At 35.3% G+C, this 16,673-nt stretch overlaps 1 protein-coding gene across 16 annotated transcripts in view; it reads right to left on the bottom strand.

Moving 5' to 3' along the window:
- Lrrc7 (leucine rich repeat containing 7) overlaps positions 1 to 16,673 on the bottom strand; it is a 486,949-nt gene that overhangs the window by 260,809 nt on the left and 209,467 nt on the right. For all 16 annotated transcript variants that reach the window (XM_070006786.1, XM_070006787.1, XM_070006793.1 and 13 more), the window contains exon 4: positions 1,056 to 1,173. In XM_070006786.1, coding sequence (XP_069862887.1) covers positions 1,056 to 1,173 — 118 coding nt within the window. The remainder of the gene's footprint in view (positions 1 to 1,055; positions 1,174 to 16,673) is intronic.

Below are 16,673 nucleotides of genomic sequence, written 5' to 3'. Positions count from 1 at the left end.
ACCTGCAAATTTCTTATTAAAGATTAATGGCAGGCCAGAGATTATCTTTGAATGAGTGTAAACCAAATTGCTATTCTCCTTGTGAGTGTGCATATGGTCCTTCCTTGATTGTCTTTCTAAAAACTAAGTAATAAATCAAGCTGGTGCAGAAAGACCCTTGTGTCCCTCATTTACATTTCTATTATCTCCTTCAAACAAAATGCTCTCCTTTATTTAGATGCCACTGATTTTCAAGAAAGTCTTTAGTTTATATCCTATACTTGAACTGTTTTCTAATAATTCAGCCATTTTAGTTAGTCTTTGTATTCTCTACAAATTTATAATTGTAATTTATACCATATAATTAAGCACTTAGTTGATTTGTATTTTTGCGATATCAGTGATGATTTTTGGATGTCAATCTTCTCCAGTGACACTGTGAACTTTGTGATAACTCTGAACCATTCACTCATTAATTCACAGAGCAAATATTTATTACGATCCTACAGTGTGCCAGACATTCTTTTCGGCCAGGGAAATAAATGGTGATTAATGCAGCAATAGCAACAAAAATCGAGGATATCACTGGCTTATAATTCTATTAAGAGAGTCTAGGTAATATATGAATAACTTAAACATGTGATATGCTTCAATATATAAATCACTGGCTAGAATGTAAGCCTGGTGAGGGAAGGGACCTGTTTTTGTTCGTGTTTCTCCCTTGCTATCAAGCATAACAATTGGAATAACTAGAGTTCTGTTTGTCCACGTTCATGCCAAGCACAGAGTTCAGCTAAGTAACATTTTATATCCTCAGAGTAAATGGTAGGTCACATATCAGAATGAAAAGAGAAGTAGACCTCCATGAGTTAAGCACATTGTAAGGGGAGGAGAAAGATGTTTTCTGTCTTTGGGTTATGATTTAGGATTTAATTCTGTAACAAAATTAACTTTTAGTTACACAAAAAGCTGATGAAATTATTTTATATTATCTCTAAGGAAAACATTAAAACACATTTTCAGTAAAAATTTTTTTAAAAGTATCAAGGTATTTGGAGAATAGTAAAGAATCTTACCATTTTTACTGATGTCCAGTTCTTTAAGATTAACTAAACTAGCAATAGAGGTTGGCAGGTTCGAAAGGTCATTATCAGGAATACTTAGTTTTCGTAGAGCTTGACAGTTGAACAATTGCTGTAATAGAAAATAAACATCCATTAAATCACAGTTTGGTTAGTCCATTCAGACATAAACTAAGGAACAAAGAAGGGATGGTAGGGGAAAAACAAAGGAAGAGGTAACAATACTTGATAGGAAATGTACTCATTACCTTGCTCATGTAACTGTAACCCCTCTGTACAGTATTTTTACAATAAAAATGTATTAAAAATGTAAAACAATAAAAAAGATCCAGCTATATAAGCCTTCTTCACTTTTCTTCCACGCCCACCTTCTTCTTAACATTTTCAGAACAGTTTCATATTCCTTCACCATGTCAGTAACTCACTATTTTTGTCTACCCAGATGCCAAACTTGAAGTATTTTACTTTTCCACTTCTTTTTGCTATTTTCCATTCAATTTGAATCTTACTGATTTTGTTTTCTTTGAAATAGCTTCTGGAGTTGTCACTTTCTATTCCTACAGCTACCAGGGTTACCTCACTTCTATTTTACAGCAATCATGTTAGATTTCACAAAGCTTTTCCTAAAGTGGAAGTATCTATTCTGTCATGTTGAACAGTTATTTATGTGTCATACAGAATAACAATACATCAGAATATACAAGCTTACATTCCTTTAATGTCCTCTGGCCCTGTTTCATAAATAACTAGCAAATGAAACATTTAACTTCTGATAGTTGGTAAAACAAACAAACAAAAACAAAAAACAAATACCCCCCCCCCCCACTGCTGTTTGCTTTGTATTTTCTATCATTCCTATTTATGGAATGGGAAAAAGACAAAGAGTCGAAACCATGTTTTATTTTTTGTTTGTTTGTTTGTTTTTGTCATGGGGCTTTAACTCTGGGCTTGGGTGCTGTCCCTTAGCTCTTCAATTTTTTTTATTATTAATAAGTTTTTTATTGTGAAAATACCATACAGAGGGGTTACAAGGTAATGAGTACATTTCTTATCAAGCATTGTTGCCTCCTCCTTTGTGGCCCCTTACCATCCCTGCCCCTCCTTCTCCCCCAGACCCCCCCACCAAAGTTGTAAAGTTTGTTTTTCAACATAACATCTTGTACATCTCATTGTTACAATGAGTCCACCTGTATCCCTGTTTAAACAATCAGCTCTTCAATTTAAGGCTAGTACTCTACCATTTGAGGGACAGCACCACTTCTGGGTTTCTGATGGTTAATTGGAGATAAGAGTCTCATGGACTTTCCTGCCTAGGTTGGCTTTGAACAGCGATCCTCAGATCTCAGCCTCCTAAGTAGCTGGGATTACAGGTGTGAGCCATGGGTGCCCAGCAAAACAATGATTCTTGAATCCAGCATACTCATAGTCAGTGGAAGACAGAAATTCTGGTTTAAAATGTAGATTCACTCTATCAGAGTGTCTATTAATGTTCTCTTTTTCAGTTTTGATAAAAAGAAATTCATTCTGTACATGGTGTTAAAAAGTTCAACATTGCAACAAGTACTGCAAATAATCTTTTAAAAAGCCAAAAATGCTTAACCCAAAATATAAAACTTCATTTCATATCCTATGTAGCAAGTAGTACATACTTGTAGCACAACTTTCCTAAAAAGATAATGGGTTAAGAACTAACAACCATTGGCTACTACTTTTTCTTGTAAACATGGCTTACATAAATATGTGATAGTTAAATATACCAAGTGGCAGTTACATACTGATACCATACTTTATCTTTGCAAATTTTGCAAATAAAATTAGAAACATCAACTGAAAAAAATCTCTTTAGATAATTCTTCCAGTAATGAATCAAAAATTCTATCCAAGCTGTTCATATCTAGTAGTAGTCAAGACAAGTTGAACATTAAAAATTGAATTTAATATTTTTCTGAAAATTCTACTGGAAACACATACATTAACATAGCTGGACTACTAGTGTGCTTGCTAAAAATGCAGATTCCTGTTTGATTGGATCTTCTGAATCTACATTTTTTTTTCAAGTCGGCAGAGGAACTTGAACTCTGGGGGAACCAATGCAACAATGATACTCACAAGACACTATGTTGGAAGTGATCTGTACAACTTGGGGGGGATTGGGGGAAGGAAGGAGGGAGAAAAATGGGGAAGGAGTAACAAGTTTGACAAGAAATGTACTCACTACCTTACTTATGTAACCGCTCTGTATATCACCTTGACAATAAAGTTAAAATTTAAAAAGCATATACACAACCAATGTGCATAAAAATAAGTTAAACTTCTTTTTAGTATATAATTCTGTTAAAATTATTCCATTTATATCTAAATGCAATATAATTAGTTATGGATTGATAGATTCTAAAAATTAATTATTGAATCACTGATTTTAGTAGGATTTACTGATCACTCTTTAGTTTGATTACTACACACATTTTAGGCTAAAGCTTTTCTTTGAAATTTGTCTCATATCCCAGCTCTATATTGCTCTAAATAATTAATACAAATCCCAGTATCTTCATCAATTTTAAATGAAGTCACATCAAGGAAAAAAGCTGTGGAAACTCCTGAGTATGACACAGTAAAGAAAATCTCAGACCTCTTTCTAGTAAGTAAGAGCAAAGACATCTGGAAGCAGACTGATGTGCTCAAATTTGCTTGGCTCTTCTATGAAATTTACCTAATAACCTAAAATTATGGGAATGTTCAGATTTCCTGCCTGTAAAATGCAGATGATCAATGCCCTAATTTGAAATGTTATTGAGAGATGAAAAGAGTTGCTATATTTTATCACTAATTAATCTGTATCTTTCCTACTTCAGCATCTTTGGTATTTGGAATGTATCTGGCAATCAAGAGTAAGTTATTATTTTTGAGGAGTTTGCTTTAAAAAATAACATTACTATATCAATGGTGTATCTGATAGTCAACAGACATAGATTTGATTCAATGTAATACTTGCAAAAATATAAAACCATTTGTCCTATAATAGAGCTTAATAACTGCTAGCAATTACTAAGATTTGTATCCACAGATATAAAGACATATTGAAAGTGTTCTATTTCTTACTTTTTTTTTAGATGAGGAGGCCTTTGAAGGCTTGGGTTTGTTTTTGGTGTTTTGGTGTTTACATGTTTACGTGTTTACATGTTTTTGGTGTTTACATGTTTCTTCTTCTTCTTCTTCTTTCTTCTTCTTCTTCTTCTTCTTCTTCTTCTTCTTCTTCTTCTTCTTCTTCTTCTTCTTCTTCTTCTTCTTCTTCTTCTTCTTCTTCTTCTTCTTCTTCTTCTTCTTCTTCTTCTTCTTCTTCTTCTTCTTCTTCTTCTTCTTCTTCTTCTTCTTTTTGGTTAGTTGTGGGGCTTGAACTCTGGGCTTGGGCACTGTCCCTGTGCTCTTCAGCTCAAGGAGAGCACTCTACCGCTTGAGCCAAAGCAGCACTTCCAGTTTTCTAGTGGTTTATTGGAGATAAGAGTCTCATGGACTTTCTTGCCTGGGCTGGCTTTGAACCACGATCTTCAGATCTCAACCTCCTGAGTAGCTAGGATTACAGGTGTGAGCCACTGGTGTCCAACTGTTTCTTCTTCTTCCATAATATAGTGACTCACACAGATTTTTATACATAGTGTATGCTCAATAAATGTTTTTGAAAGTATGCCTAGATAATTAAAAGGATAACAAGTGCTAAATTCCAGCTGACATAGTAGTTCACTTGAATGAGCTTCAGATATGTTGATTGTCTCACTGAAGTATTACAAACAAACTTTCTGTTTTTTTTTCCATTAAATAGTACTTTTTGTTTTTATTTATTCTGTTGCTTACAAACATTATTTCAGCTCCTGATTCTTGCATGAGTATTATATATGAGGGAACTTCTTAATATGAGTCATGATGTCTACAGATTGGCAAAGAAATGAATATAGCTTTTTAGTGACTTTTCCAGGATTAAAGCTTTGCATGAAGAATGATTATTGAATAGTTATAATTATTCAATATTATAGGAAAGAGCAAATGTAACCAGAGTTACACTAGAGTAACACTGTTAATAATCTTGTTTATCTTGCTTTTAATTTATGGATGCTATTTTCACATTTCAAAGACAATAACACTTCTGTTTTAAAAGACTTTTGTGCTAAATTGGTCTTTGTCTTTAGAAAATAGAAACAAGTTAACTCTGATGAAATTGGTTTGAGAAGAGTATGCACTTTAAATTGCCGGTTCCAAGCTTGACATTTAGAACCAAAGCAGAAACTGTCAGGTATAGTTTTTGTTTTGTTTCCTCAAAATTGTATTCATTATCTTTAAGTAGTTGTACAGAGGAGTTACCATTCAGCAGATCAGTTTATAAGTACAATGTACTTTGATTATTGTCATCCCTTTCATAATTCTACCCCATCTCTCCCTACTCTTCCCCCTCAATTTTCTTAGTTTCAAGGATATGCATTGAATATTATAAATGCACTCGATTCCCTTCTTCTCTTCATCCATCTAATCCCCTCCTTTTGACTTTCCCTTATAGTATTCAAGTGTTGGTTTCCTAGTATTCATTTTGTTGGACCGTGAGGTAGCTTATCTAAGGAATTATGCCATTTGATTTCTTCCCTGAAAGCACTATACTTCAGTTAATATGTTTGTGTATACTTGCATTGTTTTTGCTTTTTTGTTTTTGTGAGAAGCAATGCAAAAGAAAAGGTCCAAAAGTTGAAAATAAAAATAGTTGAAGCTGAAAATGTATGCTTTAAAAAGTATTATTTCATCTATTCACTCATGGAAACCCAGTAATGGAGACCTGCTAGAAGACAGAAAATAAGCTTTACACATGGAGTGTAAAGTAAATAAGTGACCATGTTTAGGCAGACATTTAAATATTGTGAAAATCTGCATTACATCACTTTTCTCAGATGCAGTGATATCAAAAATACATATTGTTTAGATTTGCTTAGGTTTATTTGTATACAGGTGGAATATTTATGTTCTCTTGCACTTTCCTTTTTTAATATAACTTCATGCTACATACCACAGAACTTTCTTAAATACTCTACTACTCATAGACTTTAGGATTATTTCCAACATGTTCTGATATGAATAATGTTGTTAAATATATTTTTATATACATGCTAGTACACATAAAGTTTCTTTGCACAGGGAGATCCAGACTCAAATTCACCAAGTAATACAATTTGTTTTCCAAGCAGCTTTAGTAAATAAAATTTGAAATTAAGTGTTTAAATTAATATTTTATTTCTTAATACCATAACTAAATTTTGGCAGTAATAAAGTAAATGTTTGGTCAAGTAAATGTTGGTCATCTTGTTTCTTTGATATGAATAAGTTCATCACATTTTCTAGCTACTAATTTGACAGTTGTGTCAACATATTGCTTTTCTCTCAGTATTTTGTGGTAACTTTAGATAAAAAGACTTATAGCCGGGTGCTGGTGGAGCACACCTGTAATCCTAGCTACTCAGGAGGCTGAGATTTGAGGATCATGGTTCAAAGCCAGCCTGGGCAGGAAAGTCTGTGAGACTATTAGCTCTAATTAACTACCAGAAAACTGGAAGTGGTGCTAAGCCTCAAATGGTAGAAGAGCTCAGGGTCAGCATCGAGGCCCAGAGTTCAAGCCCCATGACCACCCCCCCCCAAATAGAAAAGACTTATAGACATCAAATTTACTTCTCAGTTTTAACTTGCTCAAGTATCTTATTTTTCTCTCCTGAAGCATTCTATGGTTTTATCCATCTGAGATTTATTATTTTATTTTATTTATTAACTCTGTGTGTGTGTGTGTGTGTGTGTGTGTGTGTGTGTGTGTGTGTGTGTGTGTGTGTGTGTGTGTACACATGCATGTACTGCTCCTGGGGCTTGAACTCAGGGCCTGGATGCTGTACCTCAGTTTTTTTTCTCAAGACTAGTGCTGTACCACTTGAGCCACATCTCCACTTAGAGCTTTTCATTATTTAATGGGAGGTAAAAGTCTCATGGACTTCCCTTCTTGGGCTGGATACAAACCATGATTCTCAGATATCTTGAGTAGATAAGATTACAGATGTGAGCCACCTGCATGCAATTGAAATTTTTTATTTTTTGAAACTAAAATTTAAAACAGGCACCCATTCTTTCTCCTTAATAGATGACCCATTGTTCCAGCATCATTAAAAATTGTCTGTTATTCTTTTACTTGTTTCCAAAACAGGTTTGTGATATATGTGGTTTTCATGTAAGTATTGGTCAGTCTTTAGAGGTTCTATTTCTAGACTGTTCTATTTCTGGACTATTATCTATTTATTTCTCATTCTCGTTGGCTCACCAGTATTCCACAGCTGTGCTTAGTGTTTGCACTAGAGCAGAATGCAGAAGGAATATGAGAGGAGGCTGCATGAGGAAGGTTCAGTTCAACCAGCTTTAGATGGAGGGGTAGCTTTCTGAATAGAAGTCAGGACAGGGCAGAACTGTAGGTTAGGAACAAAGGGGCAGTTAGGGAAGTAGCATTGGCAAGAAAAGTTCCAAGCTCTTTCCATTAGAAGTGGAAGAGCATATACTGAACTGTGTGGAGGGGAATGCAAAGACTGTTCTGAATGTGAAAGCTAGAAAGACTGAGCTCTCTCCTGCTGAAAGAGTTTGAGTAATCATTTTTAACAGGTATTACCTAAAGATACCTCATAAAATGTTTGAGATACTCATAGGTATTTGGCATACACATACAAAAATATACACATTTCATGTAATTTCAGGACCTTTCCATCTAAATTAAGTCTTGACTTGCATCTGTTAGCTAGGTTACTGGTGTCTGTGATAAGAGGTCATGATATGTTATTTTTCAAAAGGCAAAAATATTATGTCCATCTCATGCTTATAATTTTTTTTAACAGCCCTCTGCTTTCTTCGAGAAAATGTCCAAGCTGGGCGCCAGTGCCTCATGCCTGTAATCCTAGCTACTCAGGAGGCTGAGATCTGAGGATCACAATTCAAAGGCAGCCCTGGCAAGAAAGTCTGTGAAGAGTCTTATCTCCAATTAACCATCAGAAAACTGGAAGTGGTTCTGTGGCTCAAGTGGGAGAGCACTAGCCTTGAGCTGGAATGGTGAGGGACAGCACCCAAACCCAGAGTTCAAGCCCCATGACCACCTCCCTCCCCCACAAAAAGTCTAGATTCCTACATGTGGCTCCAAAGCTTTTCACTTCTCTAGCTTCTCATTTTGACATTCCTCTTGTCTTTTATCCTTTCCTCCTAGTTTCCCTTCTAGTCTTCTGGAAACAATATTCAACCTGCATGGCCATAGAGGGAAAGTTATTGCATCGCTCTGTGATTCCCTTTCCTTTGCAAAGGTCGGCTCATCAGCTTATACCCTTTTCTTCCCTCTCCACCCCATATCCTCTCCATCTACTTGTCCAACTTCATATTTTTCAGGTGACAGGTTAAGGATAATTTATTTGTTCTATGTATTTTTTGTCACATTCACTTATTTTTTTCTTTTTCCTTCTTTGCTTGCGGTACTGGAGATTCAACTCGGAGCCTTATATTTGCTACATTGGCTCTGCCATTTGTGTCATGCCCCCAGTCTTTCTGTTTTTAGTTTGTTTGTGATACAGTAGCTCAATAACTGCCTGAACTGGCTACAGAATATCAATCCTTCTGCATCTGTTGCCCAAGTAGCTGTAATTATTGGCTTACATCACCACAACTTATCTTTGGAACATTGTCTACTTCTCCCTATGGAAGTATCGATCTTCATGCAGTGATTACTAGACTACATGTGTCTCTAATTTCTGTATGCTGGGAGAGGATGCAGCCCAATGCTAGGAGCATAGTACCACATGTTCTTTCATAAATATTATTATTCAGCAGAGTGACATTCTATCAAAGTAGCCCCTATTTCTTAAGTATAAATAAACTACATTTAAGGTATGCAATCTTTTGTTCTTACAGAAAAATTGAAAAGAAGACATTTTTATGTCTTTTTTATACAGCTTTGGTAATTGGTGAGATTATGCAGCCAGCAAGGGATGTATAATCTGTATAATCCTCAGTGTCAGCTCCATATTTTGGAAAGACTCAATGGACAGTGGATAATAGGTGCAGGATTCCTGTGTGAGGGGACTAAATAAGAAAGAAAACCTGGCCATGATGACAGTGCTAGGGTGGAGGTGTCAAGAGAGAAGATTCATAGTCAATGACTGCCACAAACAAGAACTTAAAATTAGAACAAATATGATGGCAGTGTGCTACGCCTAAAGTCCATTTCAAATGCAAGGTTGCACCATGCAAAATACTATATTGTATTATTATCATCATTTGTATATTTGGGCTTGCCCAATTATTGCTTCTATAAAAATATCATTGAAGTGAATGACTATTTCCCAAACTATAGTTCCTTGGGGGGAGGATGCAAGCAAGAAAACAAATGGTTTAGCTTTCACCAGAAGGGAAAATGTAGCAATTGTGAACTGTGAAAGCATAAGAGCTTTTCCTGAAGAGTTTCCTATAAAATCATAAATATGCAACAAGAGATTCTGTTGGTGCTGTTATGTTGGCACATATGGATTTCACCAGGGAGAAGGCCTAATTATTTAATGGGTTGGCATCACTGAATGGCTTGGTTTTTCAGAAGTACTCCTTTTGAATCTCTTTTGAAATGTTCAGTCTATAGCATTTCCACATTTCCTTGAAACATATTTCAAAGAACTAATTATTTTTGAGCACATCACAACTGAAGGTTTTAAAATTCTTTAGTGCAATACATTTGCTGATAATTCTCTTCAGTTAGGAAAGAGCCAATTCAGAAGTAATAAAGAATAGTTTCACAGATGCGGCTCATGAAACTCTAGCTTTCTAATGATAATATTTTCTAACTCCTTCTGCTATCCCTCTGTCTCTTTCCTCCTATCCTTTCCTTCCTCTAGCCCTCTGTCCGTACTCTTCTTCCTTTCTTCATCTCTTCATTTTTTCCTATTTCCCATCCTCCTAGATTGCTTATGTGCAGTGAGCATCCCTTGACCCTCTGCTCAGAGACAGGAACACTGACAGGATTCATAAAAACAAACAAACAAACAAAAACCCAAAGAATCTCATCCTAAAAAAGTTACTTGATGCTGATAGTGCAAATCAACTGGTCAAATAGTGATTATAAATACAGAAAAAAGTAATAGTTTATAAATAAACACAATAGCAGAGAAAGGGCTTGGCAAAGTACAATTTATATTAAAAGAAGCATTTGCCCTAGAGAACTGTAGTGTGGTGAATAGTGTGCCTTTCAATTGTTTCATATTCCTTCCCTTACAGTAACACTTAAATATTCATAAGCAAAGAAGTGACTTATGAAGATTTTTTTCTTTGACAATCAACTGATACCTGTGACCAGAAGTGGGCTAGTCAGTGGTTAAAAAAACCATCAAGATGGAAAAGTTGTAGTTAAGGTGCTGCTAGTGAGAATAAGTAGGCACTATCATTAGGGATGAGTAAGGAAAATATTTAAAAAGAAAAATCATTACAAATGGGTTACAAAACTATGGAGGGACACAAATGGAAGATTTTTAACTTACTAAGTAAGACATCAGAATCTCTAGTAATTGGCATGTTGGTTTGGTGTAGTAGGTGTGAGGCTGGACAAATACTGATAGAATTATGTGAGATTCCAGCAGTAGGAAAGGAAAACATTTACAATTCTTTTGAATATATTTTTAGTATTTCTCAGTTTGCTAAAGTAAACTATTTTGTTTCTTTTGGAAGTTGGCAATTAAAATAAATGCACTATAAAATTATAAAATGAATTTTTTCTAGAGAATAAAGACAACCACTCTTATTTTGTAAATCTTTCCAGTAACAATTTGTACAGGGATGCTTTTGAGTCATTTTTCCCCTTGTAACAGCAAGGTTACTTTATTACTTCTTGTTCCAGAAGAGAATATACCTGAGTTAGTAGAATAATTGTCAGTCATAATATACAGATATAAGATTGCAATATCTACCCAATTAAATGACAATCTGAATTTAAAAGAACTTTAAATGCAAACATCTTAATTTACATATGCATTATCATTTGATAGCAGCTAGGTAATACCATTTAGAAATAAACAGAGAAAAGGAAAAATGAAATAGAAAAGCATATCTTTAATTTTCTTAGTTTTTAACTATATTCATTGTGTCAGAAGATTTGGAGAAGATTTCAGATATCCCTACTAATACCCCTACAAAGTTGAAGAGAGGTTGTATCTGAACATATGCAAGGAGATGACGTTTTTCTTCCTTTTTTTTTTTTTTAGTAACTACAAATTGTGAAGTATTTGGTAAAATGATATTTAAGGAAGTACTGATTTTGTCTAAAGGGAACAATTATTGTAGTACAAGAACAATTGGGTTGAATAATTATTATTCTAGATTTTCATATTGGCATACAGAGATAAAATGTTTTTGGTCTTTCTTTACCATGATAAACTCTGGGTAAATAAAAGCCCAACTTTACCCACCAGATTAGGGATGCAGAAAGAATATGGCTCATGTCAGAACTAGATTATCCTCTCCACTGCTGCTAGTGGTGGATAGATGATAAACTTTTGATTACAATAGACCTATACTTGAATTTTGACTCAATCTCTAGTCACATTAACAAGCAAATTCCACCTTATCTAAGGCTCACTTTTGAACTTAAAGCCCAATTATTTGCAAAAGGCTGGTGACTTATAACTGTCATCCTAATCGCTAGGAAGCTGAGATCTGATGATCAAGGTACAAATCCAGCCCAGACAGACTCATCTCCAATTAACCACCACAAATTCAGAAGTAGAACTATTTCTCAAGTGGTATAGTGCTAGTCTTGAACCAAAAAAGCTAAGGAAGAGTGCTCAGGTCCTGAATTCAAGCCCCAGGACCAGCACACACATGTGCACGTGCACACAAACACATACACAAACAAAAAACAAATTGTGTTTTATTTGGGCACTTAGCAATGCATTCTGCCAGCAGACTACTATGAACACTTAGCAAAGGCCCTATTAGTTGTGTTTCTATTGAATTTCACATAACCTTGGGTTTATATTTCTGTAACCCACTTTTAGAAAATTATATTGTAAAAATCATTCAGTAAACAAGTAGTGAGAATATAGCTTTAGACCAAACACTGTGCTAGTCATTTTCTCTCCACTGGCCTATGTCTGCGATAACTCAGCTATCAAGCTAACCAAGTCCTTAGTTGAATTTTCTTTTGAAACGTCATTAAATAGACTCACAATCTATTGGAGCATGTAGTTACCTTGTAGGGATTTTGTTGTTCACTCTTATGTCCCTGAAATAGTACAAATACCCAGTAAATATGTACTTAATAAACAAATTTCATAGGTTGTTAAAAATACAACTGTATACATGGCCAAATCGAGTCACAGAGGAGTTTAATTGAGCCAGTGAGAGCAGAATGAAGACTAGGAGAAGTGAGGGTGAAAAGCCAGTCCATGAAGGCATACTTGACAGAGCAAATGAAGGAGGTAAGGAGGCGTTTTGTGTTTCAAAAGCACAAATGACTTTACTATGCACAGGTAGGAGACAGATAGTGGAGACCCAATCATAATGGTTTAGGCCAAAGTGAACTCTCTTTCCTGAGGGTAATAAAGACACAAAGCTTTCCTTATTTGAGATTACAGACTGGTCATATGTATGCTGGAAATAAATAATATAACCCTCTACAGTCTGGGTGAAAAATATGGGGAAGAAGAGGGTGGCTTAGGAAACATCAATAAGGTAGCTGATCTATTAGCCAAAAAGTGGTGAGAGCCTGGCAAAAGTTGTAGTCATAGGACAGAGAAGAGGAATGGGACTTAACAAACACTTTGCAGCAAAGTTGAAATACTGGTGGGTGTTTTTCCTTGGAAGGTGGGCTAGTAGAATGAATACAGAGTACAATCAAATAGGACAGAGAAAATTGGAGACAGGGTTCAAGAGGGGAAATGTGACTTGTTAAGTATGAATATTCAAGTGAATTCAGAAAATATGGTCAAAATACTGTGTGTACATGTGTGAAAACTGAACAATGAAAGCTGTTAAAGTTAGTTTGGGAAGTGGAGCAAAGGAATGAAGGAGAATGACAGGGAGAGTAATGAACTGCATTTTAAGCATATATGGATAACTCAAATGGAATCTGTTTATACATCTAAGTAATGCTAATAAAAATGCAAATAAAAAGATGAGATGGCATAATAGATATCTGAGTCAGTGTGCAGCTGAAACTATAAGAATAGATGAATGTGTGAACTCAGATGGAACCAGACATTTAAGAGCCTTCTCTTTATTCTCTTGAAGCTGTATCTTAAAGTGGCAAAGGAAAATTTTGCCCAGTCTTGTGGATCATTAGTTCTTGCCTTACTTGTACCCCCTAATCCCTATGACAATGACACCACTTCTTGCTTGGAACTCCCAGTGATCTTGCTTCTATGACTTTGTTTTCCCAAATAGAATGCTGACTTCTGGTATTAGGGTCCAGTACACCCTGACCCTGTAGGTCTTGGCTTTCCTCCACATCTTGGAGAGTCAGAATTTCTCTATAGGCCATTGAAAGTGCTTCACTGGCAATGAGAGTGGCAGCCATTATTAATGTTAATGAATAAATTCATGTAGTGCCTTCATTTTACAAGTGTTTATGTAGCCAACACTTATTATTTAGAACAAAGTTTCACCTTTATTTCTATTAAAGACCACTGACACAGGAAAGACTCTATTGAAGTTGTGGTGATAAAATGCAATATAATTAACCTTTCTTGCCATCTCACCTAAAGGAAACAGACCTTTAATTTGTCTACTTAAAATCGAAAAAAAAACCCCAACAGAAATCCTAATTCCCTGTGCAATAAACTTTTCTCTGTATGTCTTTGTATTACATACACACACACACACACACACACACACACACACTCACACACACACACACACATACACTAAAATAAAAATCAATAATAAGGCAATATTGTTGCTTCTAAATAGAGAGTTGAAATATTGGTTTTACCTCAAAAACTCTTACTGGTCAAGACAACTCAGTAAGTGCTGTCTTAAGTATTGAAACAACAAATTTATTACAATCTAATCCTGCATGAATGTTGGATGAATAAGTATCTGTGAATAATTTTGTTTTGTCCCATTTCACTGTTAATATAGAAAAGAAGATACTGCCCTTTGTAGAATGGGGAACTATTATTTCTCAGTTTTTAGAAAAAAAAAGCAACCCTTCATGTTGAATTTTTTTGTTAAATTTACAGTGTTGACTTCAAAATACCAAATAGATAACCAAACTTAGTAAATACATATGTGCACACTGTGTGTGTGTGTGTGTGTGTGTGTGTGTGTGTGTGTGTGTGTGTGTGTGTGTGTGTGTGTGTGCCAGTCTTGGAGTTTGAACTCAGGATCTGGGTTCAGTTTTTGAGTGTTTTTGCTCAAGGCTAGCACTGAGCCACAGCTTCACTTCTGGCTTTTTTGGTGATTAATTGGAGATTTCTTTCCCCGGCTGGCTTTTAACTATAGTCCTCAACCTTCAGTCTTCAGGTAGTTTAGAATTACAGGCTTGAGCCACCAGCAGCCAGCTTTGTTTTTGTTTTTTAATCATGGATTTTTTTTTCCTGAAGTCAACTCATTACTTGTAAGCTTACTTCTTTATGCATTGATCCTTAATTTTCCCCCAGGAGTCAATCTGTTAAATACCTAGCAATTATGTTCTCAAATTGGAATTACATTAGATACACTTCAAGGTCCATAATTTATTCTTGACCAACCCTTCTTGTGCTCTAAGGGATGCTCCTGTGGAATATGACACACATTTGGCCTTCACATATATTCCTCTGAACGGGGCCCTAGTTTCCATAAGTCACTTGGGCCCTATTTTGCTCTTTTCCCTAACATCAAAACATCAAATAGATGACCAAGTCCAGTAAATTTTGCTGCTTAGAAGTCTCTCAAGTCTGTGTATTTTCTTCTATCTTTAATGTCTTTACCCTGGGGCCAAGTCAACATTAGCTCTTACAGACTCTACAAGCTCTGTTTAACGGGACTCCTAGGCTTCGAGTTTACCCTTTATAATGTCTTAGCACAGCCAGAACTATCTTGCTAAAATACATATTCGCTCTTGGTACTACCCAAACAGACCTTTACATGAACTCACACAGATTTCAGAATAAAATTCAAATTCTGTATCTGCCCATAGAATCCCTTTAACATTTGCTCTAGTCTCATTCCTCTTTCTCTCCCTTGCTCTATGTATTTAAATAATACTCCATTTTTTTAGTACCTAAAACTCACAATCTGGAAATACTGTTAATTTCTCTTCTGGTGAACACTTACTAATTCTTCCTTAAGTCCTACTTGTGATGTCATTTCTTAGGAAGGATGCTCTGCTGAATATTTCCAAAATACCTGCTATTTCCCGTTCATATTAGACAATATATTTGATTGCAGTATGTCTGCCTTTCAGGCTAAATAGCATGTGAGTTTATTCAATCACTATTATCCCAGTGATGGGCAAGTCATCTGGCAAACAGAAAATACTATTTTTTTTCAATGAAAATATAAATGAATGTCCATATTGAGCCCTAAATGCAATTTTCTATAGAAGTTAAGCAGGTGACTTCAATATGGGAGCCAAGTTAGGAGGGAATGTTAGCATTTAGGTATTCCTCATTTTAAAGGCCGAGTCCTGCCATAGTTTCAGTGAAAACTGGTAACAAATGGGAATATAGATCTCACTAGATTTTTTACAGTGTTTCAAAAATAAGGCTGATATATTGTCTTTTTGCATGAAATGCAGTATTTTAAGTTTGGCTACTGACTCATCTTTGTATTTACCTGACAGGTAAGGCTTAGAACTAGATCTTTCACCATCTTTTGGAATGTTTATGAAAATGTTGGGTTGATGTCCCATATTTTGCATCTATCATAGGATTCATCTACTTTTTTTCTCTCCACGATAGCCTCTTTTAATATTTAATAGCATTGCTTCTTAGTTTTCTAAGGATGAATATCTTATCTTTGATACTGTTTTCTTTGGTCAAATGGCCAAATTCTACAAGGTCATCAGATTAGAAAGTGAGCACATGTACTTTGAAATAATATAAGGTTAATTTTGTATTGTAACAGTGCCATTTTCTAATTGAGTAACTTGGTAATCTTGTACTTCACTGAGCTTCAGTGTACTTAGATTTCAAATGAGGAACATGAAATTGATATGTCAGAGTTGTTCTGAGAACAAAAGAATTATTGAAGTGCCTAACAGACAGCATACGATAAAAAAAAAAATTTGCCTCTATTTAGGAAGCCTTTCATCTCTCTTCTTTTTAATTTCTTCTGTTAACATGCTGACCTAGTCACATAAGCCCATGTGACTGTTGAGGAACTTCCTTCCATCTGTGCTGCTGTTTACCTCTCCATCTGAAGAAGGGACTATACAAGATATAGCTAATGAACATATTTAAGACTTTCAATTCCCAAATTATTTTATTTATTTATTTTTTGTCGGTTTTGGGAGCTGAATTCTGGGCCTAGGTGCTGTCCCTCAGCTCTTCAGCTCAAGGCTAGTGCCCTACCACTTGAGCCACAGTGTCATTTCTGGTTTTTCTGCTT

Source organism: Dipodomys merriami, unplaced genomic scaffold (assembly GCF_024711535.1).
Source record: "Dipodomys merriami isolate MVZ:Mamm:240054 unplaced genomic scaffold, mDipMer1.0.p SCAF_7, whole genome shotgun sequence".
NCBI lineage: Eukaryota > Metazoa > Chordata > Mammalia > Rodentia > Heteromyidae > Dipodomys > Dipodomys merriami.
The sequence above is the reverse complement of the archived record's forward strand: the minus strand, read 5'-3'. Positions and strand labels throughout refer to the sequence as shown.